The sequence below is a fragment of the Blastomyces dermatitidis genome, assembly GCF_000003525.1.
Source record: "Blastomyces dermatitidis ER-3 genomic scaffold supercont1.3, whole genome shotgun sequence".
Lineage (NCBI taxonomy): Eukaryota > Fungi > Ascomycota > Eurotiomycetes > Onygenales > Ajellomycetaceae > Blastomyces > Blastomyces dermatitidis.
This window is the reverse complement of record NW_025544776.1, coordinates 1268548-1293873: the sequence shown is the minus strand read 5'-3', so window position 1 is coordinate 1293873 and position 25326 is coordinate 1268548. Positions and strand designations below refer to the sequence as shown.

The 25326-nt window shown below is 47.5% G+C and overlaps 8 protein-coding genes across 8 annotated transcripts; 4 read left to right on the top strand and 4 right to left on the bottom strand.

Annotated features, from left to right (window-relative positions):
- Positions 1–92: 92 nt before the first annotated feature.
- On the bottom strand, positions 93–4001 carry BDCG_02740 (mitochondrial intermediate peptidase). The gene has a single exon (XM_045418295.1). The coding sequence runs from the start codon at positions 3617–3619 to the stop codon at positions 1220–1222; it is 2400 nt and encodes a 799-aa protein (XP_045274910.1). The 5' UTR covers positions 3620–4001; the 3' UTR covers positions 93–1219.
- BDCG_02739 (mitochondrial protein) lies at positions 3506–5177 on the top strand. The gene is made up of 3 exons (XM_045418294.1): positions 3506–3942; positions 3995–4068; positions 4146–5177. Exons 2-3 carry the CDS (start codon positions 4066–4068, stop codon positions 4788–4790), a joined length of 648 nt encoding a protein of 215 aa, XP_045274909.1. The 5' UTR covers positions 3506–3942; positions 3995–4065; the 3' UTR covers positions 4791–5177.
- BDCG_02738 (golgi reassembly stacking protein) lies at positions 4670–6473 on the bottom strand. Its single transcript, XM_045418293.1, has 3 exons — positions 6106–6473; positions 5963–6046; positions 4670–5884 (listed from the first exon to the last, which is right to left on the bottom strand). Exons 1-3 carry the CDS (start codon positions 6277–6279, stop codon positions 5108–5110), a joined length of 1035 nt encoding a protein of 344 aa, XP_045274908.1. The 5' UTR covers positions 6280–6473; the 3' UTR covers positions 4670–5107.
- BDCG_02737 (RNA methylase) lies at positions 6365–7780 on the top strand. The gene is made up of 4 exons (XM_045418292.1): positions 6365–6693; positions 6773–6871; positions 6938–7230; positions 7298–7780. The coding sequence occupies exons 1-4, from the start codon at positions 6614–6616 to the stop codon at positions 7540–7542; spliced, it is 717 nt and encodes a 238-aa protein (XP_045274907.1). The 5' UTR covers positions 6365–6613; the 3' UTR covers positions 7543–7780.
- A 27-nt stretch (positions 7781–7807) lies between these two features.
- On the top strand, positions 7808–12912 carry BDCG_02736 (transcription initiation factor TFIID subunit 1). The gene is made up of 4 exons (XM_045418291.1): positions 7808–11072; positions 11126–11182; positions 11402–11596; positions 11837–12912. The coding sequence occupies exons 1-4, from the start codon at positions 8005–8007 to the stop codon at positions 11922–11924; spliced, it is 3408 nt and encodes a 1135-aa protein (XP_045274906.1). The 5' UTR covers positions 7808–8004; the 3' UTR covers positions 11925–12912.
- BDCG_02735 (AGC/NDR/NDR protein kinase) lies at positions 11318–17379 on the bottom strand. The gene is made up of 5 exons (XM_045418290.1): positions 15920–17379; positions 13905–15853; positions 13794–13856; positions 12528–13741; positions 11318–12465 (listed from the first exon to the last, which is right to left on the bottom strand). Exons 1-4 carry the CDS (start codon positions 16149–16151, stop codon positions 12983–12985), a joined length of 3003 nt encoding a protein of 1000 aa, XP_045274905.1. The 5' UTR covers positions 16152–17379; the 3' UTR covers positions 11318–12465; positions 12528–12982.
- Positions 17380–17399: 20 nt separating this feature from the next.
- Positions 17400–19949, bottom strand: BDCG_02734 (peptidylprolyl isomerase). The gene is made up of 4 exons (XM_045418289.1): positions 19683–19949; positions 19155–19595; positions 18329–19082; positions 17400–18252 (listed from the first exon to the last, which is right to left on the bottom strand). Exons 1-4 carry the CDS (start codon positions 19770–19772, stop codon positions 18047–18049), a joined length of 1491 nt encoding a protein of 496 aa, XP_045274904.1. The 5' UTR covers positions 19773–19949; the 3' UTR covers positions 17400–18046.
- Positions 19950–20170: 221 nt separating this feature from the next.
- On the top strand, positions 20171–25317 carry BDCG_02733 (DNA repair protein REV1). Its single transcript, XM_045418288.1, has 2 exons — positions 20171–20403; positions 20468–25317. Exons 1-2 carry the CDS (start codon positions 20349–20351, stop codon positions 23926–23928), a joined length of 3516 nt encoding a protein of 1171 aa, XP_045274903.1. The 5' UTR covers positions 20171–20348; the 3' UTR covers positions 23929–25317.
- Positions 25318–25326: the final 9 nt, after the last annotated feature.

Sequence of the window (25326 nt, the reverse complement as noted above, 5' to 3'; positions counted from 1 at the left end):
GTTAGTTAACGCTTAGCCGCTAATGACTCTTTATTGGCATAAGTCTACACATAACTAACTCGACAGCTCTTCCTAAACCAGAAAGTGCTTGAGGAATCTACCCCAAACTATCGCTTCGTCTTTTATTCCAACTGCAATAAATAGGCCACAGAACCCTGGCCGCGCCGTCCTCAAAGCCAATGGGACATCCGTCCTCCTGCCGGAACTCCGATGCAGCGCTCATATAGCCTGTGTCAACAGTATTAATGGCAATACGGTGCTTGATCCAGATCTGGGGTAGTATCTGGAGTCTCTGTGGATGACTTTAACGGAGTTTTGCGCCCCATACTCGTAAGGGGTAGTAGCTCACGACAGAGAATAAGAGGAACGAACGCATTAACAGAGTGCGCGCTTATCATGTCTTCGTAAGGGATTTCTTGTAGTATTTGTGTCTAAGAGGATTTACCACCAGTCTCTTCCTCAACTATGTCTCTGCTAGGGCCTTTCTGTGGAGGTTGTGCTGCTTCGGTAGCATATGTCTCGCCCCTAGTGCACCTTCGTGTAAAAACTGACTGTCCTTCAAGTCTAGCTGACCACGAAAGCCCCATACCTCCCCTTATCCTTGCTTCGTACCTACTGAGAGTCAATGGCCCCCAAGCACGGAAATAATTATTGTCGGCAGACGGCCCATTCACTGTTTATTGAGCGCCTCTTAGAATTGGTGAATAATTTCTAATTTTGTACATTTTAATCTACAACTGATTGATACCCAAAAATTTACACCGCTTATTCTGGCCCTTGTTCCAGAATCTAAAATATAGGACGACCTAGACCTCAGACATGATAGATGGATACGCGGTGAGGAGGAGCACAGGTACGAGGCCCCGTTGTATAGTACCTGTGATGTAATCCCGCTACCACCATAGGAGCATATGTGTTCGGTGGGCGGCGAACTTCAGTCGATGCCACAGCGTTGGTTTGCTCTTGTATACGAGTATACAAAGCGTGTTTTCCATGAGAACGAGGTACAATGCCCCGTTTCGCTGATTAGGCGGGCTGTCCTCGTCTGTCCGTGTTCGAATAGGCTGGTGAGGAGGAGGCAGCGGAGTTGCCCGGTGTATATGGTAGGAGAGGGTAGTACCAAGGTCTGTGAGGATATCGGATCAAAGGAAGCAAAATATATGTGCATATGTATATATATATGGCATAGCCAACACGGAAACTAAATTTAAATATCTGCTCACATATCTGAACGACTCTGTCCAAGGCCCCACAATCCAACTTCAAGCATGGCGTCTTCACCACCCTCGGCCAGTTTCCCATTCACGTTCGCTGGGTGTTGATCACCGAGAACACCAGCGACACATCGCCACCCATCCCTTCCTCCACCCCATCGCAAAACCTCGTTTTTGAATTTTTCTCCTGCCTCTCGGTCGGTCGCCAGCTTTCCTTCTTGGAAGGTTTCAGACCACAGCTTGCTGGCGATGGCACGGTCAAAAAGATAACTGTAGTAGCTGGCGCCGTAGTGGAAAAGGTGGCCAAAGTAACCTTGCCAAGTTGTCTGGGAGTCGACGGGGTCGAAGATTGTGGCATGTTGTGAGTAAAGGGCGTGGAAGATTTGAGTGGTATCGAAACCTGGCTGGAGCGGGCTGGCGTCGTGATAAGCTTGGTCTAGTAGGGCCATCATTATCTGCGCTTCGTTGTCCATGGCACCTTGTATACTCTCATAATTCTCGTGATTTAGGCGCATGGTTTGGATCATGTCTTCAGGAAGGGGCTTGTTGGTCTCCCAATGGCGGGCATAGAGCGAGAGCACTTCCGGGGCCATGGCGAAGCTTTCCATAATGACGGATGGGAGTTCGACGAAATCCGTTGCGCAGCGAGTGCCGGAGATGGTTTGGAAATCAGTACGGGCCAGCACAGAGTGGATGGCGTGACCCATTTCATGAAACAGGGTTTGGACGCTGTGTTTCGAGAGGAGCGAAGGCTCAGAGCCGCTGGGGGAGGGGTTCGAGAAGTCGCAAATTAGTGCGATTGTTGGGAGCTGATAGAGAGTATTTGTTCCTGGTCGTATAGCCGTGGCCATGCCATCGTTGGGATGTATATCAGCCGACATTGCCGCTTCTGAAATCTCTTCGGCAGATATCGCGCGAGAGCACCGGAGAGTGAAGTGGGTTGGGTTCGGGCTCTTGCCCGGTCTTGAAAAAAGATCACAATAAATGACTGCAAGATGGTTATTGGATTCGTCTAGGACATCTAAGCGTCGAACATCTGGGTTCCAAGTCTCTCCAGGAGACGTTTCCTTTGGAACGAGACGGACGCCATAGAGTCTGGCAAAAAGCCGAGAGAGCCCCTGCATAACAGTCCCCAATGAAAAGAATGTGGCGAATAGGCTGATCGCGCGCGATTTCCTGGAGACGTCATGCCTCGCAGCATATTTCTCAACGTAGTAGGAATGGTCCCAGGGAGAAAATGGGGGCTTGTCCCCTTTTAACGCTGTATAATCCTCCATTTTTATCGCATCCAATTTCCCAATCTCTTTCTGGGTGAGCTCGCGATTTTTAGAATTCAAGGCCAAGAGAAATTTCTTAACAGCCTCTGGGCTTTTGGCCATTTTGTCACTCATCGCCATGTGAGCGTAGCTTGGGTAACCAGTCAATTGAGCTAACTCAGCTCTCAATTCTAGCAGCCGCGTCAAACGGTGGATTTGCGCGTTCGAGCTCTTCCGAGATGTAAGATAGATCTGCTTTCTAGTATTCTCGTCGTGAACAGATTTTAAAGCTATATTCGGCACCATGCCATCGATTGGGATTTGGACGTTTGACCACCTACGCAACTTCTCCAAGAGTGTAGGATCCATCCCTCGTAGGTTATTTTTGTCGAAAGATAACCTGCCAACTTTGGGTTCCATGCCGTGCACAAACCTAAAGCCCGCATCACTGATACTATTACATAGCTCGACGAACCGTTTTTTCTTCTCCGGGGGTAGATGGATACCAGATTTCGTAAAATCCCTAATTAGCATCTCGGCCGTGACCTTCTCCTCTTGGCTCCACTGGGAGGATATTTCAGGGTCCGACAAAGCCCGGTTGAGTATATCATTAAGACGAGTTTCGGTATTCAGAACGTTCATATATTCGAATATGATTGAGTATGCCTGTGTCGCGGCATCTTGAATGGCGGGATCCGGGTGGTTTGACCGCATAAAATCGGCCATATCTATCACCCGACAAAGTAAGTCGCTGAGGCGGTCAAGATCCCTTGCCACCCTCTTATGTCCATCAAGGGTTGATACCTCAAGTACCTTGGCCATAATTTCCTGGCATTTCTGCAGCGAAACGGAGGCAAACTTCAAGAAACCTTCCGGGGATTTGAGGTATTGATTTTGCAACAGCCCTGACGAAGAGCCGCCCTTCCGACGCGAGAATTCCCGCCAGAACGGCTGCGAATCAAATATCATACGTAGGGTATTATCATCGTGGCGCTTCGCGGCTTCGTTGCCAGCAACGGTATAATCCTGCACGTCTTTTATGATACCTGAGGCGGCATTGTTGTGGATGCGGCGGTTGGGATGTACGCGATGCTGCTGTAACACGCATCGTCGACAGGTCCATGGCCGCCGCCGGAAGATCTTAAGCATCTTCCGAGAGCGGTATCACCAGCTTGTCAAAAGGAAATAGAACAATGCGGGCGAGGACAAGGTGGGATGCTGGAAGGGGGACGTTGTCAAGCAAAGAGGTTTTGGGGTCAATATTGATTTTCTGTTGTCTTTCATGTTCCCGGAATCAGGCGATCGCCAGTTCGGGCCGGGACCGGGACGGGGAACTTTTTTCCTGCAACGTCAGTCCACCAACATCCATCAATATTGGGCTTCGCCTTTTGCTTCCACGCATTGTTGAATGCCAATTGGACAGCAATCTTCGTTTTCTGCCGCATATTCCTTGCGTCTACTATTTCTAGCAGGTATGCGTATGCGCACTTCACCAAATCTACTACAAATCTAATCGATTGACAGAGGCTGCCATCGGAGCAGGTGCTCTTTCATTGCGTGCGACCTGATTTCATCCCAGGTGACATTGGACAAAAATGGTGCGGCTTCCCCCAAGGAGACAAATGGATATACATCATTGGGAGAGGATGGGATATTAAACTAACCCTATCTTCAGTCGCACCGCAAACCCATCTACGAAGATGAACCCTCCGCAGTTCCGGCGGAAGCGCCCCAATCCCAGCTTCAAGAGAGAGATACACAACAGCCAGCCTTTTCCACCAAGACGCTTCAAAGAGCATCTTCCACCTCTACGGCAGACATGTTATCCCAGCAAGTCCGCCAGGTCCGTCTCTTCCTGTACGCACACACTCTCGCCGCCGAAAACAGCTTCAACGACGCCCTTGCCAGCGTCTTCCGCGCTGAAAGCCGCTTCACCAACACGATAGCCTCCTTGGCTCCTCCACGTGAATCCGGCGAGCGCCTGCTACCGGGAAGCATTTACGTTCTTGTATCCGCCATGGCTGGGTCAATTATCTCGCGAAACCGTGGGATATTCTTAAGAGCAACAACCCCGCTGGCGGTAGGCACTGTGGCAGCCTGGACGCTTCTTCCCGTCACAATGCAGAATGTGTCGGATCTAGTGTTCGAGTATGAAAAGAAGATTCCGGGAGTTGCAGAGCAACATGTGCGGATTCGGACTGCCGCGGAGGAATCATGGTATACCGCTAAAGCACATAGCGCGCATGCTCGGGGGTTGCTAGAGAGCAAAATTGGACAGGGGAGAGAAAAGTTGGAGGAATGGGTGAGAAAGGGAAATTAAGACGTAAATGCTGCACGATTATCCTTTTAAGAGAACGTCCTCAGCTTCGTTACTTTGTATCGCTGTATCTACAGCCTTTGTATATGTAGAGTCATCATTTAGACGTGAATTTCAACACTTTTCTATACCGTTTCCGTATTTGTTGATCACGAAAGCCACATTCTCGTTATCGATTGTTTGGTTATATATGGGAAAGTGAAAAATAAATAAATCCAGTATCCTAGGATTTCAAAGTATACTAGCCCGCCAATTGTTTGAAAACATATTACTGAAGTAACTCCGTGCGCCTGCCCATGCCACCTACCTATATATTAATTTCATTCCGTTGTATCACTACCGCCCGTAGCGGTCGTCGGGGGAGGAGAGGCATGGTCCTCGCCAGTTTTTGGCGGAGGTGGGATTGGTGAAGCATATCTAGACGGCACGAAGTCCTCCTCCTTACTCTTCTGCTCACCTTCCCGGAAATAGTCATCAAAAGTTAAAGTTCCACCATGATGAGCGTGCCGCGGTTTACGTCCATGCCTCACTGGGACCGCACTCGATTTGTTGGGGTTAATTAGTGGAGGGGCTAGAGGCGGTGGGGAAGCCATATTCGCAGGTACAAGGAAATGATTTCCTGCGCCGTTAGACGGAGCGGACTTGTTTGGCTCGTTGGATTCCTCCTTCGTTTCGAAAACAACCTCTCCAGGTTCCTCCACTGCCTCACCTAAACCAACGGGTAACCTATGCAGGGCTCCGTACCCTAATACAGCCCCCAGGGCACCTTCCCCACCCCAGCCGCGCCTTGGAACAAGTTCGACTTCCCTGACAACGTCGAATTCACGATTATATACCCATAGCACAAGACTTCGATTCAAATGGTCCTCAACAAGTTCGCCAAGAGCAGACTCCCCACGGAGGGTTCCGCTAGGCGTTCCCAAAATATAATCTGAATGAGGTAGAAGCCCAGCTTGATAGGCCGGGCTGAGTGGAGACGGTATTTCGGTAATATGCCATATATGCTGTGTCGTCGAAAGAGGTGAAAACTGGAAAGTCACGCCGAGGGTAGGTTTCTCTGAAGGAACCGGTACTGTCGTCGTATATGTTCGTTGGCCCTGATAAACGTTTTGGTCATTGTTAGAGCCATGGGGGTCTCAAGTAGATGTCCAGCGGGGTAATTTAGATTAGCACACCTTTGCACTCCAAATCTCGAAGGTAACGCTCGAACCTGCACAGTTGCGAATTTCTGTTGCGAAAAGGTTTGGGTCTGGATCGTCCTTCTAGGGGTAAGCAATAGAGTCAAGAAAGTGCGATTTAGACGGGAATAAAACCCTACAATTAGGTGTCCGTTGATCCCGATTACGAAGTCAAACCAGGGCTCCAGTGGGAGCTCCGGGTCTTTGTTCCGGAGGACCTGGAAGCCATGGGGGTTATCACGGAAGTGGCTGTGCTGCTGTTGCCCTGGCTCCGAGTCGAGGCGGGCAATGAAACGGTTGAGGGCGCCAAACATGGAGTGTATTTCAACTTCAAAATTGAAGGCGAAGAAAATTACGTTGTTAATTAATATAATTCAACGGCGTTGACTGCGTGGATAATAAACATAAGCCGGAATACGTATTGTCGCATTGGGTGTCGCAAGTTGAGAGCTGTCCTCGCCTTGAATTGTCTCGACAAGCTATGAAGCAGGATGCAAACACTGCAAACAAGCAACCCCAACGTCATTAAACATCTCATTCAACCATTTTCTCAATTATACTTACGCTCCCTTCGGAGTGCATTTCGGGAGCTGCGGCATGGATCATCAGGAGCTGGCATAGTAACAATCTAATTAATTTCTTGCTGGCATGGCGGGTGCGAACGATGAACCGCCCGCAGGAGTCCATCATTACTATAGTAGAGAAGAAGTCCCTTCGGACATCCAAAAGTAAGCCTATATTTTACATCTATGCAGCACGTATTTATGAGGAGCAAAAGTAAGTATTCGACTAACAGCATTATCCTAGTTACTGGGCTCAACGCTACAAGATATTTTCCAAGTATGACGATGGTATCTGGTTGACTGATAATGCCTGGTTTGGCGTCACTCCCGAGCCAATCGCAAAGTAAGTCGAGCACATCAATCTATGTAATGCACTAGCAAATTCACTTACTTATTGAAATATTTAAAGGAAAATAGCACAGCATATGGCAGACTCTGCTCCAAAGGACAGAAGCATACTTGTTGACGCTTTCGCTGGCGCTGGAGGTAACACCATCGCCTTCGCGCTATCCGGTAGATGGAAGAGAATATATGCCATCGAGAAAGACCTTGCCGTTCTTCAGTGTGCAAAACACAATGCCAAAGTGTATGGCGTGGATGACAAAATTACTTGGTTTGAGGGTGATTGTATGCAAATTCTCAAACATCAGTTGAGTGTATTGGCGTCCTACAGCGTCATTTTTGCCAGTCCACCCTGGGGAGGTAAGCCAAATGGTTACTTTCTTTCACTAAACCCTTCCTTACCTGTCATTCTAACTATTTGACTCAGGTCCAGGATATCGTGCTGACGGCGTATTTGACTTATCGACTATGCAACCATACTCTCTGGGTACTCTGTATTCGGAGTTTTCTGCATTCACCGACCATATGGCACTGTTCTTACCGCGAACCTCCGACTTAAGGCAGCTTGCGACAATAGTGAAAGACGGAAAGAAAGCCTCAGTTATGCACTATTGTATGGACGGGGCAAGCAAGGCGCTATGTATTTATACTGGAGGCTTTAATGAGAAATGAAAGTGCTTTAACATTTTCTGTAATATACTCCGTACTTAGGACATAGTCAACTGGACATTGATTATAATCAAGATAAAGTGAGATTTGCAAGGTCGACTTCGAGATTTTGTCCGGAGTATTAAGTAGCCCATGAATTACCCACTGAATAAAACGTGCGTCGAATAAAGATCTAACACAGCCATTCCCCTATTATTATTCAGTGAATCGCGTTTGCGGAGACATCCATGCATGGGCTGTGATTTAGATATCACGTGATTGAGATCTCCGTCGCTTGCATTTCATCACCCGCAACCTAACAAGACTCTTTATACGGGTAACTCTTGTTCAATACTCACCTCCGTTCTGGCTAACTTCTTGAACATCGAGACTTGCAGCTTTATATGGTGACAAGTTCGAATCTCGATGCCAAACCGACCATTTCCCTGCCAGTAAGGCAAGGCCGCGTGAACCTCATCGAGCTTCATGTCGACTTCATCTTCCCTCTCGAAAGCGATTTCCTCTAGCAAGCATAAAACAGAAGGACCTCCCCCTGCGAAAATGCCACATGCAACAGGGTCCGAACCGGCGGAGTCCGAAGATGAGGACTTCAACAACGTGATGCGCCAGATGAACGCGCCGACAAACGAAGTCTCATTCGACTTTCTCCAACGAGAACTGGAACCTGGAGAGAAGGCGGATGATGCCGTGGACTATGAGGATATCGATGATGATGACCTTCCGGACGAGGAGCTTGGGCTTTCAACTCTTGAAGACAGGGATGGGAAAGCGGCGGCGGTGGGCGGCGAGTGGGGCGGGCCGGAAGGTATGGAAGGCATTTTGACTGCAGGTGATTTAGCACAACAGCACCCGGACGGTGATGAGCTCGACGATCTATTTGGGGACGTCCCATCATCGCCTGCGGGTGGGCAGGCGGATCAAAATGACGAACTACCACCTGTTGGATCTGGAGACATCTCCGCCCTCGACGCCCTCGATGCAGTGCCTCCAACCAAAGAGAACGGGATAACTGAAACCGTGCGTGGAATGGACAGGGACTCTGTTATGGCTCCTACAGATATGGACGCAGCAACATTTAAAGAATACCAACTCCAACAAGCACTTTTTGCGATGTCATCATACGGACCTGACAATCCACCCGCGCCTCCCGAGAACCACGAGGAGCTCCTAGCTTCTCTTTGGCCCAAATTCGATCGAAATGCTATGCCACGATTTCTAGAATTGTTACCTCCGAAGAAGTCACATTTTGTAGGAAAATCACCCTTGAAACCGCCAAAGCGAATCGTTCCTACCAAACTTAACCTTGAGCTGGCTCAGGACCAAGAACGAGCATTTCGCGCTACTGGGCAAACCCAGAAGCGTGCGTTGGATTCAGAAAATCCTTCCATCGTCGTTATTACACCCCCTTCAGAAAGAACGGGTAGTTCGAGTGATAACATGGATATCGATGGCGACCTTGATGAGGAGCTTCCTGGTGGAGTCACAATGAAGGATTTGCAATTCATTTGTGCCGATTGGGATATAAAAACACCGGTTATCGAGGAGGAGGAGAAACTGGAAGCCGCCGTGGAAATTACACCCAATGAGGAACCCGGTGCGGAAGATGATGACTGGTTATTTGAGACGAATCGCCCAACCAAGAAACGTAAGCTGGACAAGTCACCAGCGGACTACATATCTTACGTCCCAATCGACATGCCCTTGTTTGACGACCCTGTCAGTGAGACTGCGAGGGTTGCAAAGAAGATACATATTGATTTGAATGACCCGTATCTGCTACTTGATGAGCGCCCTACGGAGTCAGCTTTGCAAGCTCCCAAACGATTGGGAGCTGTGAACCGTGATGAAATGGCAGGGAGCTTTACGAAACGTTTGATCAAACGATATAATATTTCCAATGATGACGCTTATGATATGCTCAAAGAAAATCACCAGAACAAAGTCAGAAGCACTCTTGGGAGTGTGGCGCTTGAGCATAGTGTGCCCGCTGTTCGTCTTCAATGGCCGTACTACAAGACGAAACTTGCGAGGCAAGAGGCTCGATCTTTCCATCGCCCAAGTTTGAGCTTTTTCCCCAACTTACCTGTGTCCTTCAAAAAGCCTTCCCATATTAAACGCAAGCATCAAAGGGGCAAGGACGTTAAAACTTTGTACAACTCAACGAAGTCTCTGTCTCTCGCCGACAACTCGCATGTTCTTTTACTGGAGTACTCTGAGGAGCACCCGACTATGATGTCCAATTTCGGAATGGGCAGTCGATTAATCAATTATTATCGACGGAAGAATATGGAGGACCCTGCACGCCCCAAATCAGAGATTGGTGAGACGACTGTGCTATTGCCACAAGATAAAAGTCCGTTCTCCATATTTGGACATATTGATCCTGGAGAAACTACCGCTGCGATTGCGACTGCAATGTTTCGAGCCCCTGTGTTCCAGCAAGAATCAAAACCAACAGATTTCCTTGTGATACGGAACAGTACAGGGGTTGATGGGTCGAGTTATTATATTAGGAATATTGACAACCTATATGTCGCCGGACAGCAGTTCCCGTCAGTCGATGTTCCGGGGCCACATTCGCGGAAGGTTACCACGGCCTCGAAGAATCGCTTGAAAATGATATGTTACCGGCTACTTAGAAGAAATAAGAACCACAGAGTCAGTGTCGCCGAGGTCACAGAACATTTCCCTGAATCAAGTGACATGCAAAATCGACAAAAGATGAAGGAATTCCTGCAGTTTTCAAAGGATCACAAAGAGTGGGAAATGAAGCCTGGGGATCCTATCCCCGATGAGGATGTTTTGCATGGCTATGTTAAACCGGAAGACATCTGCCTTCTCGAAGCGATGCAAGTTGGCCAGCAGCACCTTCACGATGCGGGCTATGATCGCGATGACGATGACGCGGATGATGAGGAGAAGGAAGGTGAGACTTCCGAGCAGCAGCTTGCTCCTTGGAAGACAACACGTAATTTCCTACTTGCAACCCAAGGTAAGGCAATGTTGCAGCTACACGGAGAAGGAGATCCTACCGGCCGAGGCGAAGGGTTCAGCTTCATCAAAACTTCCATGAAGGGAGGTTTCAGGGCTATAGGAGAGAGTGTTGAAGATAAGCTCGATGCTCAGAGACTCAAAGAGCTTGGTGGCCACAGCTACAACGTTGCTCGACAACAAAAGTCCTATGAAGAGTCGATCCGACGCATTTGGGAAGCACAAAAGTCAAGCTTATCCTCAACGATCGAACATTCGGATGAGGAAAGTGACCTTGACCGCGATGAGCCAGATGAGATATTTGCCAAACCAAGGGCCAGGTCAGAACGGCCTACTCCAGGGCTGAGCCGACCAGATGACGAGACGACCAGCCAATTCAGCCGCATGAGCACGGCCAGCCAGACTGGCAAAATTATGAAAATTACTCGCAAAATACCTAACTCGAAAGGCGGCTACGATGAAGTCCAGGAGATTGTCAAGGATCCGCGCGTGATCAAACAATACGTCAAGCAGCGACATGAGGCCGAAGCGCGAAACTTAATGTAAGCAGTTTCATTGCCCAATTTCTTTAAAGATAAAAAGCTAACATTTGTAGACTGGGGGATATTAAACCAACCGGCGATCCTGAAACGGATGCGCGGCGGATGAAACAGTGAGTCTCTCTACAGTTCCATGTAAAAAGAAAGAAGAACAAAGAAGAACAAAATATCAGATTTGGAGTCACTTTTGTTCAAACTAAAGTTGCCATTGCATCAAATAATTTGCTGCTTTCAGCTTAGCCTAGAACAAAAACACCCGGTCCTTTTGCATGGAACTACCCACCTATGTTACCTTATTTTTAAAAAAACAAGGCTAATACAAGTTAAACTAGGCTACAATTCGAGCTTCAACGCCTTCAACGTAACAAGGAGCGGCGCCATGCCCGTGAAAGACAAAAAGGCATTACATCGGATAGCGCGTCACCCGGAGCTACGAATTCCCCCACTACTACCGGCCCCAAAGGAGGAGGAACCCAAAGAAAATGCGCAAATTGCGGCCAAGTCGGACACATCAAAACCAACAAAAAGTGCGCGAGATATTTTACTTAACTCCTGATAAACGCTACCCCTAAGTTTTTGCCCCTTGACGCACTCAACATTTTTCATGGCCCTGGATCCCAAAAGACTGCAACAAACCCACTCACCTTCCTGTACAGCAACATTATCAGTCTTTAATTCATCTTATCTATTTCACCACACCACATTATTTTGTAAACAAAACAACTAACATCTGGCCCCCTTTATTGCCATGGCCATCCAAACTCTAGGCTATGTCCTCTCTTAAACGGCACGATGAAAGTCGAAGACGGCCTCAGCGGGTCCGCCTTTGCCATGGGTGCACCTCCAGCGCTGTAGAAACGTTGCGAAAAGCCGCTTCACTCACCCTCCCGCCCCCCCCTTCCTTTACGTTGTCGACATTTAATGAACCCTAGAGTCGAACTTTCGCATCCCCTCTCCTCAAAAGGTCGGAATTCAAGCTCTCAACCTGCGTCTCCGCCGGTACTCGACGTCTGCGCTGTTTCGTCAACCTTCGGTATCCCACCCTCCATCAGTTCCTTACCCGGCTTTGCTATTCCCACTGTGTATGTACCCTAGCCTGGAAACCACTAATTACTTCTAAGGGGCTTTGAAATGCCCCCGCACCTGCTTTACATTTCCTCACGAGATGGCGCATCAAACTTGTCATCGATCGTTTTTCCTTGAATTTATCCCGGAACCTTCAACTTTGTGCAGTCATATATTTGCATCATACATACCCACTGGCATTAATTCTTTCGATATTTGAGTTGGCTCTTTTTCTTCCGCGGTTCCTTTTGTTTCTTCCATGGGTGTTTACGAATGAAGGTTGGACATTAATTTTCCAGGGGTTCACAAGTAGGAGAGGCAATTTGGCATTCTTTTAGTTTTATTTTTAGTTTTCATTTTTAGTTTTCAGGAGGGCGGGTATACATTACGTACATATTTACCATATACAATTACATACCCCTAGTTTGCGGAGAGGGGGCAGTCGCGCAGGGTGAATTCAAGGACAATGAGAACATCTCTCAGACCCGTAATAAGTGTTCAATTCAATCTGAGGCCTTTCTAACAGCTTTTTCGAATGAATTAGCCGCGAAAGGATGACTGACTTCTGAAAGATCGAAATTTAAACTAAAAATAAAACCTTTGTCTGTTTCCTATTCCTTGATAAGGAGCAGCGGGGATGAATAATGAGAGGACCAAGTGGTTTGGTCGAACGAGTGACAGTCAAACAGAAAGGACTCGCATTAAGCAGGGTTAACAAACCAGGACTCTGTGAAACGAGACAAGAGAAACTCATGGCAATATAGTAATGAAAAACGTTCAGCAAGCGACGGTGGAGGAATAGCTCATGCTGGTTTCGCACGAAGACCAAAGGGCTGCCCTATCTCAGTTCAACTCTCTCCAAGGCCGATCAAAGATCTCCCACGATCGGTCTCAAATCCGAGTAAAAAATCTTTCGGCCGTCGGTATGTATACCCCAGAAAGGCTCCCCGCTTCCTCAGATTGAGCGCCTGTCGTCCAATTATTTCGTCGCGCAAAATCTTGTCTCTGGGTCTCTTCTTCTCTTTCCTTTTCTTCTGCCATTTTTCTTGTGCAGCCTCTGGCTCCGGTTTTCCGTTCTGTTTCAATACTTCCTTCATGCTTGCAGCTTGAGGGCCATCAGTTTGGGCTCCGATATCCATCACTTGAACCGTGTGACTTGAATCTAAGTTATTGGCTACCGGATTAGGGGCCTCGTTTTCAGGGCAGGTATCCCCATGACTCGACCCATCCTCCATATCGCTAATCGGATCTTCGTCTTCAAAATATTTTGTATCTTCCCAGCTCTTCACTTTTGGAACAAACGGGGGTTTACGAGAATGAAGTTCTTCCCATCTAATACCTTTGAAAAAAGGATGGTCCTTAATATCACCCGCATCGTCCGGATAAACATAGTACCCCTGGTAATTTGTACTCTGTTTATTCGATGGCCGATTGAGGAGCCCACCAGGAAGTTTTTTTGAATGCACATAGTCGTTGAGCATATATTTTTTCGAGCAAAGGCGGTATTCCTTTTCCTGAAGCATTTGTCCAATCAGGTCGATTGCTTCGGCCGAAATTAGCCTGTCAGAAGGTTTGTCATGTGGAAAGTATAGTGTTTCCGCGTGTTTCTATGACAAGTTAGAATCTTGTTCCAAAATTGAAACATTCGCCTAAACGTACCAATATCTTAACTTTGGTGTCATGGCGGGTTTCTGCCGCAAACGGGGTGAACCCATACAGACACTAGGGTAGTTAGCACAACTTCAAGGAAAGTGACAGGAAGCTAATTACCTCATAGAGAATCACGCCAACGCTCCACCAGTCACAGCGCCCATCATATAGATCGCCGCGTATAACTTCGGGTGCCATATATTGACTCGTACCCACTACGCTTCTAGCAAGCTTTCTCTTTTCCTTTCTGTTCCTCCAGCGCAGGATGTCATCGTTCGGACCAGGGCCCCAAATTTCGGGATGGCGATCTTCGCTTGCTCCAGAATTTGCAGATGACCTTTTCCGATCCTTCTCATTCTGACGTTCCGCAGCTTTAGCAACTTCCTCCCGATCCTGAAAATCACCTTCAACATGAATACCCAGTTTTTTAAGCAAAGAATGCCTGTGATTGTTGAAGTATGACTGGTCATGGGACCAATGGCCATCGAAAGCAAGACCAAAGTCTGAAATCTTCAGATGCCCTGACGCGGATATAAGAAAATTATCCGGTTTCACGTCTCTATGTATCCATCGGAGTCTGTGGGCTTCCTCGATACAGAGAACCATCTCCGCCACATACCATCTAGTGACATCCTCAGAGAGGATATTTTTTCGAATCAGGAGTCCCAGGAAGTCTCCCCCAATCATATAATCCATCACAAGATACAGGTTATTCACGTCCTGGAAGCTCGCAATAAGTGGCACAATCCATCTTGATTTTTCGGAGGCAACCAGGAAATCCCTCTCAGCGCGAAGATGTCCCTCTTGACAGTTCCGCAACATTTCGGATTTGCGAATGACTTTCATTGCGTACACTTCTTTTTTCATTTTGCTTATATCTCTTCGACGTGAGGCTCTTCCGTCCACTGCAGATCTCAACGCGTCTATCGTACTAGCTTTGATATAACTTAAGTCACTCCTGGCGGGTGATTTATTGGCCTCTGTTGCTGCGGTCTGATGTTCTTCAGTATTCTTTTCCTTAACAAGGCGTACGACCCCGAAACTACCCTTCCCGAGGACTTTAATGACTTCATAGCCAGCGATAGAGACACTCTCTCCGTTTCTTAGAAAGTTGGAACGAGTTTTGAGGACACGCTCCTGGCGTAAGTACTCAGATTCCTGCCGATTCCATGCCTGTCTGGCTTTTGCTCGCTCTTCTAAAGTTAGTGGCAACGAGTATAATCTTTCTTCCAATTCGCGGTGTCGTTTAGCGCGTGGTGTTTCGTCCGAAAAAATGGCATTGAAATGCGTTTCAAAAAATATTTTTGCTGTTGCAGTAGCTTCGACTGTTAAAATGGAAGGAACAACAGGAGGTACCTGATCAGTCCGGCGTGATTTCTTGTCAAAACTAGTAGAGACCATAACAGCTTTATCCTGTGCTTGGTTATTTGCCTCTGAGCGTGCTAGTTTCGTAAACTGTAGTGAAATAGGTGAACCATCAGATGTTGGACTTGTTGACTGGCTAAAGGGGGATGAGCCGCTCCCACTTTGGGTGGCGGTGGAAGGATCAGAGTCATTTTGCTCTTCATGCCCTGGGTTGCCAGCCCCAGCAGCATTGGAAGGGGGGAGGGAAAACGCGCCAGAGATACTAGGTATCCCGGGCCTTGACCGTAGATTGGCACGATGAACTACTGTCGGTTGGCCAAAAGGCATTGAGAATTTGTGAGATATCAGATGTGAGAGTCCAGATGTGGAGTGGCTCCGGCGAACCCCGAATACCGGATGCCTGCCATTAGTTCCTGTATAATCAACAGTCTGTGCAGTATCCAGGTTATTTTCTTGATAGGGGCGAAATTCCTCTCGGGCAACAAACGGAGATATTGCTGCTAATTGCGAAAACGCTCTAGTAGGTCCTTCACGCATCGATGTCGTAGCTGAGCTATTTGTCTCCAATTCGCCGGAGGTTATTTGGGCTGATCCAGGTTCATCAGCCGTAGTGGTTTCAGCTAAAATGATGGGATCTAATCCTGGGCGACTTGGGCTGTTCTGACAAAAGCCTCGTCTCGTGGGGGATCGAAAGTCCCTGCGATCTAACTCGCTGTCAGTGGCGTGAAAGAAATTGAAAAAAGGATATTGGATAGGATGTAGATTAGTACCTCCGCTACCTCGAGTCTTCAGCATAGATAACAGACTCGAGCTTTTTCTTTTGAGAAATGCCTTCACTTTTGCCTTGCCGCTAGGATTCGCGAGGATGCTATCGGGTGTTGATGCTGGGGAATCACTACGCACTGCTTGTGTATCACCGTCGAGTATGATGACCTTATTCGACGCCAGAAGACCGAAAAAACTTCTGGACGTTCGTATCTTCCGCTTTTGTCCCGGCGTCATAATCCGTGTGAAATTCCACAGCCCTTCATTCGTGAACGAGTGTTAGTGAGGCGAGAATGGGGAAACCGAGTGCCTCTAATTTTGTACTTCAACGATTGAATAGTAAAAGAACAAGTATGTATAATAACGACTATAGTCTCGATAAAGCGGTAAGAATGTCAAGTAGAGCTAAAGCGTTGGTAAAAGTCAGATAGCCTGAAGTCACTAATGGTGTATCATATAAGAGAAGGACGGTCGCGTGGAATGTACGTTGCCTCTCGTAATTGGAAGTGATACCACGTTCGGGATAGGTAGGAACGATCCATGATACACAGATATCTCCAACAGTTACTCGAACGTGTGCCTTCCTGCAGAAAACGTAGATATCCTGGGCGGGCACAACCCAGATATATGACACAGTAATGAGGAAGGAGCGTCATTTCCAGGTTGTCCGTCGAATTGTCGATATATCCATGTGCATATGGATAATATGACCAACTCTGACAGCAGAATCCATTTATTGCTCAAATGACAAAAGCCATAGCCGCAGAATTGGCTTTCAGTTGCTGAATTTCGGTAAAGACATGCATCTTAAACATTTCTTGGGCCACACGCAATCAGTCAACTGTAGGAGGTTTTGGGAAGTTCGATCCCTATATCAACCTCATGAGGGGCTGCCAAGTTGACCGGTGGGAGATTTACATCGGTGGCCGACATGGATTGTAGCTCTTTCACCGCAGTAACATGATATGATCTCCTATCCTCCTTGGGTGTGGTCTCTGGGAGGCCAACGGTGGATTCTGTACCTCATAATCGGTATCATGGAGTGACTCGTTTAATATTGATAGTAACCGCAACAGCGAAGAGAACAGCAGAATCGATGCCTGCATCCTGCTTGTCCAGCTCTCGAAACCAGCCGTATCGATCAAGTTGGGCTTAACCAGAGCAGACTCCATGATGGCTCTGACTGTGTTAACCTGGAAGTGATTTCAACCACATCTCGCATTTGTCTAAGAATGGCCTTCTAGCCGGAGAAGGCTTTCCTAATCTGAGAGTAGCCATCAGGCCTCCGGGGAATGTTGGAAATCATATCAAAATATCTATTACGGGAGCCAAGGGTGAAAATAGAGGCCGTGAGCTCTAGTCAGAGCTTGATGCTAGGTCAGATATAAAGACATGGCGGGGAGTGTTGCAAAATATTATATTTGTGATATTCGTTCAACGTCACAAACAAAAGGGGGAGGAGAAGCGTGGAGGCTCAAAATGGAACTAGTCGTCACGTGGGAGCTCTCTTTTCTGCAAAAATCCCGAAAAAATGTCTGCTAGGCGAGTGTATGGACGTTGATGTAGAAGCACAGAAGCACTTACTAAATATACCCCAGTGGTAATATCGAATCACATATCTACAAGATACAGCGACGAGCACCGTGCACTATAAATGCATGCATGAATTGATCAAGTTTCCAGTTATGTATGCCAAAGGGAAATGGAATTTCATGAAATTTCGAGTTAAAATAAGAAAAGAAAAAGCAAAGAAAATCAAGCAATTTAAAAGTAGCACATACAATACCCAGTTCCTTTGCCAACTCCGTTATGATCTAATCATTCCTGATAAATGCCCAGCGCAATGTACAAGTTATCTAAGGTACTTTGACCTCAGGAGTCAGCGGAAATTGCACTATCAGAACATTAAAGGTCTCAAAGCAAGGAAGACAATAGGAAAAAAGGAGAAAAAAATCCCAGAGGAAAAAGGTCGAGGAACAAAAAAAGCGCAGCAATATAACAAAATGTGGCCTGTCCGATGAACAACTAGGCTGAATGATGAAGAGGAAGCTTTTTGGACAGATGGTAGATACAAAGCAATCAGAAAAGGGAGAGAATACTAAGGGAAACAAGCACGGTGACTCTCCCTCTGTCTATTTAATGTCAAGAAGTTTGACATCGAAAATCAGTTTCGAGTTGGCTGGGATTCCTGGGAGCGCTTTCTTGCCGTATGCAAGATGTGATGGAATTGTCACTCTTCGTTCACCTCCAACTGCCATGCCGGGGATTCCAATGTCCCAGCCCTTGATTACTTCTCCGCTACCAAGCTTGAATGAGAATGGTGGCCCCTTTTTGTTTGCTATATGAGCCGACTGTTAGTTATAAGTCTCAAAATAGTTATCCAATAGTATGGAAAGTGAAGGGGCCAAACTCACCATCAAAAACTTTGCCATTTTCAAGTTTTCCGATATATCGCATGGATACACGATCTCCCTTCTTCGCTACACGACCAGATCCAAGCTTCTTGTCATCCAGTTTGACTCCTTGGACCTCCTTGACGCCGAGAGTGCCGGCCGAAGGCGCCTTCTTATCGCCATCTTTTTTCTCATCATCCTTCTTTGGAGGGGAAGGGGTAGGGCCCTGCTCAAGATTTTTGGCAAATTGAACTTTTTTGTCAGACTTGGCCGGTTCTGATGTCTTCACTGGGATCTCCACGGCCTCGCCATTGTTTTTCTTCAGCTTCTTCTGCTGCTTCTTGCTAAGTTTTGGCTCGCCGTTAGTAGTGGTCTCGGGTCCCGACTTGAGTGCTTTCGACATGAGGTCGTCCAAGTTAGCACCTTCATCATCGGAATCTTCTGCGGGGCGCTTCTTGCCCTTCTTCTTGTCCTTCTTGGCGGCAGCCTTTTCAGCTTCCTCTTCATCAGTGTCAATCTCAGTGATACGAGGGTCATCCATATCATCAAGCTCATCGCTCTCATCGTCCTCGTCCATGAGATCCAATTCATCTTCGTCAGGGCTCAGATCATATCCGCCGTAATCATCCTCGTCGTCGCTACTGTCGTCCATATCTCCATGCTCATGAGAGGGCATGACATAGTTACCAGTAATGTAAACAGAGTGGGTACCGGTGACCTTGAAGAAGATGCGCTCGTGTTCGCCAACGACGAAATCGAGGGGTTGTTGGCAGTTCTACAAAATGGACGTATGGCGTTAGTTCATCAATAAACAAGAAAATGGAGGTTTGAGTGAATCGCGAACAACCTTTGTAGGATCAAGTGTGCAAACAACGACCTCCTCCATTTCCAGTCCCTCAGAAATGTCACTGTCGACATCATCATCCCCAGTGGCCTTATCTTTACCCTTGATTAACTTAGAAATGGCCGCCTTGAGGTCAAAATCTTCTCCATCCGAATCGTCATCATCGGATTGATCAAGAAGATCTTTCAATGCAGCCGCCTCTCTAGCTTTCTTCAACTTGGCAGGGTCACTGGGCCCTCCGTTAGACTCATCCTCTGAATCTTCCATATCATCATCCTCGTCGCCATCCTCGCCATCATAATCCTCATCGTCAGAATCATCTTCGAGATCCATTCCTGGAGGTGGGCGGACGATCTTCAATGTAGCGCGTGGTGTCTTGCCCTCTGTTTCTGCATCAAACTCAGGTTGAGAATCGGGGTCGATGGCGGCCATGGTGACGCGAAACTAATGAAAGAGACATTATTTGATAAGTAAGACTTGAATAGAGGCTTAAATGTTATGTGCAAGCATCAATGACCCAGCAATACATACCATAGCAGAGGCATCCGCTCCAGCAGGGATCAAGATACCGCCCGGCGGCACTTTCACAGCATAAAGCGCAACAGGGTGAGTTGAAGACATGTTGAACTTGACGGAGAGGCAGGAAGGAAAATCAAAGCTGTCAGAAACCAGGAAAAAACTCTATGGCCACAGCTCGAAAGAGGAATGAGACCAGGAGTGAAGAACGTAGTTGGTTGTTGTGCGGGAGAGACCAACACGGGATTTCAAAGGGCAAAAAAAATAAAAATAAAAATAAAAAGTCAACAGCAGCAAATTTATTAAAGTTTCTGCGACAAAATTTCAAGCCAATGATAAGCTACAGAATCTATAGAGTAGGGTATTTTTGACGCTAGGTTAATTTCAGGTTAGGCTCAAATCTGGACCCATTCAAACCATGCGCTTATTGGTTTTATGCGCCCGCTTGAAGCGTTAAAACTGCGCGACGGTGAGCGCTGATTAATTAAATACACGTGATCACGCCTCACTTCGCCACACACCCTCCAACAACGCGCCTGCGTGTCGTTCTAACAAACTTGGAACTGCTTGCCTCTGCCGGATGGATGATTTCCAACTGCAGGCTTGTCGCATCCCTTGGACTGTGCACATTGTGCTGAATAGTGCTGCTGGATATGCTGTTGTCCTCTCACATGCCCCACTATGGGCTCTAGACTCGAATCAGGTTCTAATGCCGTGCGGAAGCGAATCGAGAACCGTGAGTAATACCGTTCTCTCTACAGGCGACCTTTCATTCCCTTCCGCTAATCAGTTTTCCATAGATGTATTTGACAATGAAGATGGGGAGGAATATCAGGGGTCAAGTTTTGGGGGGTTTGGCGACTATTTCCGACGGAAGAAGCTCAAACTTCAGAACCTTGACGCGGAACTCCGTGCCTCATCGCCGCAAAACCCACCTATATTCCGCGGGGTGGTAGCGCACGTCAACGGTTACACACAACCTTCTCTGAAAGATCTTCATCACTTGATCGTGAGCCATGGAGGAGGGTTTCTTCAGTATCTGGACGGGAAAACATCCGCCACTCATATAATTGCAAGCACTCTGACTCCAAAGAAGCGAGAGGAGTTTCGCAAATATCGCATTGTGAAGCCTGCATGGGTGGTTGAAAGTGTTAAAGCTGGACGCCTTTTGCCATGGGATAGTTTTAGGGTAGTGGATGAAGGGCAGTCCCAAAAAGTGCTGATGTTTGGAGGCGATGGGCAAGTGCAAAGTCAGGTCAACCCTCAAAGTCGAAGCTATAAAGATCAAACATATACGAGCTGGTATACGTCTCAAATAAAGTCCAAATCTCTGGATAATGACGATCATATGGAAATTACTGGCGCTACATCCTCAGCACACGGCATGGATGCAGGGACACCAGCGTCTACCCTACACAACGAGCTGCGGGGAACCCACTCCGATGCTACAATGGCCGCATTTCCTGCTCTTAATACCACTCTTGACACTGGTGTAGTTAATCAGGCGATCACTCGTTCTAGTTCCCGTGAAACCTTGGAGGATCCTGAGCCGCCTGATGAAATAGGGACTGTGGATCAAGTTACACTTCCCAAACCCGTTTCTGACAAATATAAAGAAAGTGACGCTCATTCTTCAATGACCCCGGAGGAATATAATGCACAACTTCTTTCGGCTCCTCATATGCGAAATTCAAGTGTTGTTAACCCCGAGTTCATACAACAGTTCTACCGGGAATCCCGTCTTCATCACCTGTCGACGTGGAAAGCCGAACTCAAGGCTAAACTTCAGAGTGCGGCCCAAGAGAAAGGCATATCTCGGACGGCGAAGAAGCCTCATGTTACTGGAGCACGGAGATACATTTTGCACGTCGATTTTGACAGCTTTTTTGCCGCCGTGTCAATACGAAAACATCCGGAACTAGTTGACCAACCTGTGGCTATCGCACACGGCACAGGTCCTGGATCCGAGATTGCGAGTTGTAACTATCCAGCACGTTCGTTCGGCATCAAAAACGGGATGTGGATGAAAGCGGCACTGCAAATGTGTCCAAACTTGAAAGTGCTTCCATACGATTTCGCTGCATATGAACAGGCTAGTCGAGCATTTTATGAAGTCATACTCTCAATCGATGGGATTGTTCAAAGCGTTAGTATTGATGAAGCTCTAGTGGATATCACAGGTGTCTGTTTAGATGCTGGTGGTTCGGATGGTCGTGGCATCTCGGAAGGCTCGATATGGCGGGAACAGGAAAAGGCTGATGAGATAGCACAAAATCTTCGCAATTCCGTTAAAGAGCGAACTGGCTGCAATATCTCTGTGGGTATCGGTGGCAACGTGTTGCAGGCCAGGGTTGCATTACGAAAAGCGAAGCCTGCTGGCCAATTTCAGCTTAAGCCCGACGCAGTCTTAGATTTCATCGGAACTCTTGCCGTGAAAGATCTTCCTGGCGTCGCTCACAGTTTGGGCGCGAAACTTGAAGAGCTTGGCGTAACTTTCGTGAAGGATATCCGTGATCTTAGCAGGGAAAAATTGACATCTAGTCTAGGGCCCAAGACTGGGGCCAAACTATGGGATTTCGCACGTGGAATCGACAATACAGAAGTGGGAGTCCAAGCGCCTCGGAAATCGGTATCGGCTGAGATAAACTGGGGCATTCGATTTGTCAATCAGGCTCAGGCTGAGGAATTCGTCCAAAGTTTATGCGATGAACTCCATCGACGACTTGTTGAGAATCTCGTAAAAGGAAAGCAGCTAACCATGCGGATTATGAAACGATCTGCCGATGCTCCTCTGGAACCTGTTAAACATCTAGGACATGGCAAATGCGATACGTTCAACAAAAGTGTCAACTTAGGGGTAGCTACTAATGCTAGCGACATTATTGGACGGGAGGCAATTACAATTCTGAGAGGATTCAAGTTCTCTCCAGGTGACTTGCGAGGCCTTGGGGTTCAAATGACGAAACTAGAACCCGTTAAACAGTATCATGCGAGGGAATTGGATAGCAGCCAAAAGCAGATTAGTTTCAAACCGGCAAGTCCTACTCGACAACGCGAGACACCGATAGATCCTGATGAAATTAACACCCCTCGGAAAGGGGACACGACTAGCGAATATTTGCCCAAATCCCTCCAATCTGCTCCAGGTTTAACTGATGCCTCACAAAAGCCATTGAATCTTACTGGGACGCAATTTGTGATGCCAACCCAGGTAGACCCAAAAGTGTTGACAGAGCTACCAATGGATATTCGATCAAAATTTGCTCCTAAGCAGACACATATTCAGGGGATTCAGTTTCATGGTGAATCTCCACGTGCAGACTCACCCTCTCCAGCTGCATATCTACCGCCTCAATCGCAACTCGATCCGGACATGCTTGCTGAGCTACCTGAGGATGTTCGAGCGGAAGTCCTGGGTTATTACAAGCGACCTCTAAGTCCTCGCTCAGAATCGCCACAACTCGGCACACCACGGCATAGTAAAGCTGCGATCTCAAAAGCTATCAAGAAAGCCATTACTCCCACAAAAGCGAGAGCCGGGCGTGCACGTGGACGGCCTAATAAAAACCTTGCTGGGAATAGCACCCTGATGCAATCTAATTTCATTCTTACACGGCCTTCAGCCGATCCGACCTCCGTCCAGGCAGATGTAGCCTCAGCTGCCTCACCCCAAGCTGAAGCCGACGGCATTTCAGATGAATTCCTCGCTGCATTGCCGGATGATATACGTCGTGAGGTGCTCGAAGAGCACAAACGCTCCCGCCTCCAAAAGAGAGCCGGCCTCAACCTACCTCCCCCGACCCGCAGATCTCTTTTCCCCAAGCCCACTGTGCGAACACCAGAACAGAAAACGATCAGTCTACTCCCTCGCCCGGAAAAGGTAACTTTCACCTCTAAGAAACTCTCGTCTCTCCCAGAGTTGCGCAAGGCGTTGGACGAGTGGTACGGAGCCTTTGAGACGGAGGCCCCATATGAAGAGGATGTAGCGGCACTGGCGAAGTATTTAAAACGTGTGGTACTTGAGGAGAAGGATATTGCGAAGGCAGTTGCTGTGGTTGGGTGGTTAGCATGGTTGATCGGGTCTTCGACCGCTGAAGAGATTCAGCCAGATCAAGGTGGCAGTTCTCCGGAGGTCGGAACATCTAGCACGGCCAAAAATGTCCAGGCAAGAGAAGGATGGGTCAAAGCACTCTGGAGCCTTCGCGATAATATTAGCGATGCTGTCCAGGAAAGAGGTTTACCTCCAGTTGAATTCACTTGAACGTGGACTGGTTTAGCTGTGCTATCTATCTATAAACGCGCCTTTTGGATATGTTATTGTTTTCGCTTGTTATCTTTTGTGCCCATTCTAGGTAGCCTCCAAATGCTACATTCGATCTCTACCACTGCCCAAAGTCAAGCTCGTCACGATTATGAGAGAAGGGTCAAGGGAAAGATTCATAGCGATTGACATACTGAAACCCTCCAAAACGGAATCGCAAACTCTCATTCTCGTAAATTTGATCGCTAATACATGCTTCAAGAACACTTAACTCCCACATCACAAAATTCTTCCTCTCTCTCTATATCAAGATCAACGCGAATGGCGCCCTAGGCTCGGTACTGTCTGTGAATCCCAAATACTCCCTATATTCCGGGGCACCAACCACCTTCTAATTCCTGGTCTCTTCGATGCAGTGCGAGGATTGAACCCCTGATCAACCGCTCTGTAAGTCTCGCCGGGGGTCCATGCAAACGCTTTGTTCATAACGGGACCAGCTTTTGGTACATCCTCCTCCTTCCTATCTTCAGGGGTGAAGTTCGCGCAGGTCTAATACTTTGTCCGCTAAGGCAAGACATTCCAATTTTTAAGAGGAGGATGACATATATTCCAGAGACAGAATATGACCAGTCCTCAATCCCAGGGCGCTGAAAGCTTCAGTTTCTGCCAAAATAAGGGGGTTATGAATCATTACTTTCACTCCTTTACTTCCTCTATGAGTGATGTAATATAACGTGCAGATATACTTGTCTATACAGCCCAGCGTGAGCTAGAAGCAATTTTTTTTGTCAATACTGATGCAATATGCAGGAAAGGACAACAGTTGAATGTACATGTACATTTACATATGAAATGAACCCTCATGTCCTTACGAAGCGTTGTCGTCACCACAGGCAAAAGCCAACTCGGGAACCAATGAATGGTTCACGTAACTATTTCATCTCTACTCCAACATCTCAGGGAACCCTACTATACCTCCTTGTATTGTAACCGTGTGATGCGCTTCAGGTATAAGCTTGAGTTCGAAAATATGGGATTGGAGTCTTGCTTATGGGATGGCTCATGCTAATGGAGGTCCCTCCCCGTAAACTGCAAAATCTTCGCCCTTGTACGATGGACATGTAGTTACCTAAATGTCATCAACTGATGAGCTTAATCGATTGTATTCCCTAGATTTATCGAATACAGCACCGGACAATGTCCACCTAAGTCCGTTCTATTGTAGTATCGAGAGGCTCCATATAGCCCCCGAGGCTCCGTTATTAAAGCTCCGGCACCTACCCATAGCTCAGGCTTGCGTCGTCTAGTTATCCCAGCCACAGCGGACACCTCCATCAACACCGGAACTATTACCGCAGGCGCAGTAATTCCCCCAACTTTTCATTCGCCTGAAGGAAG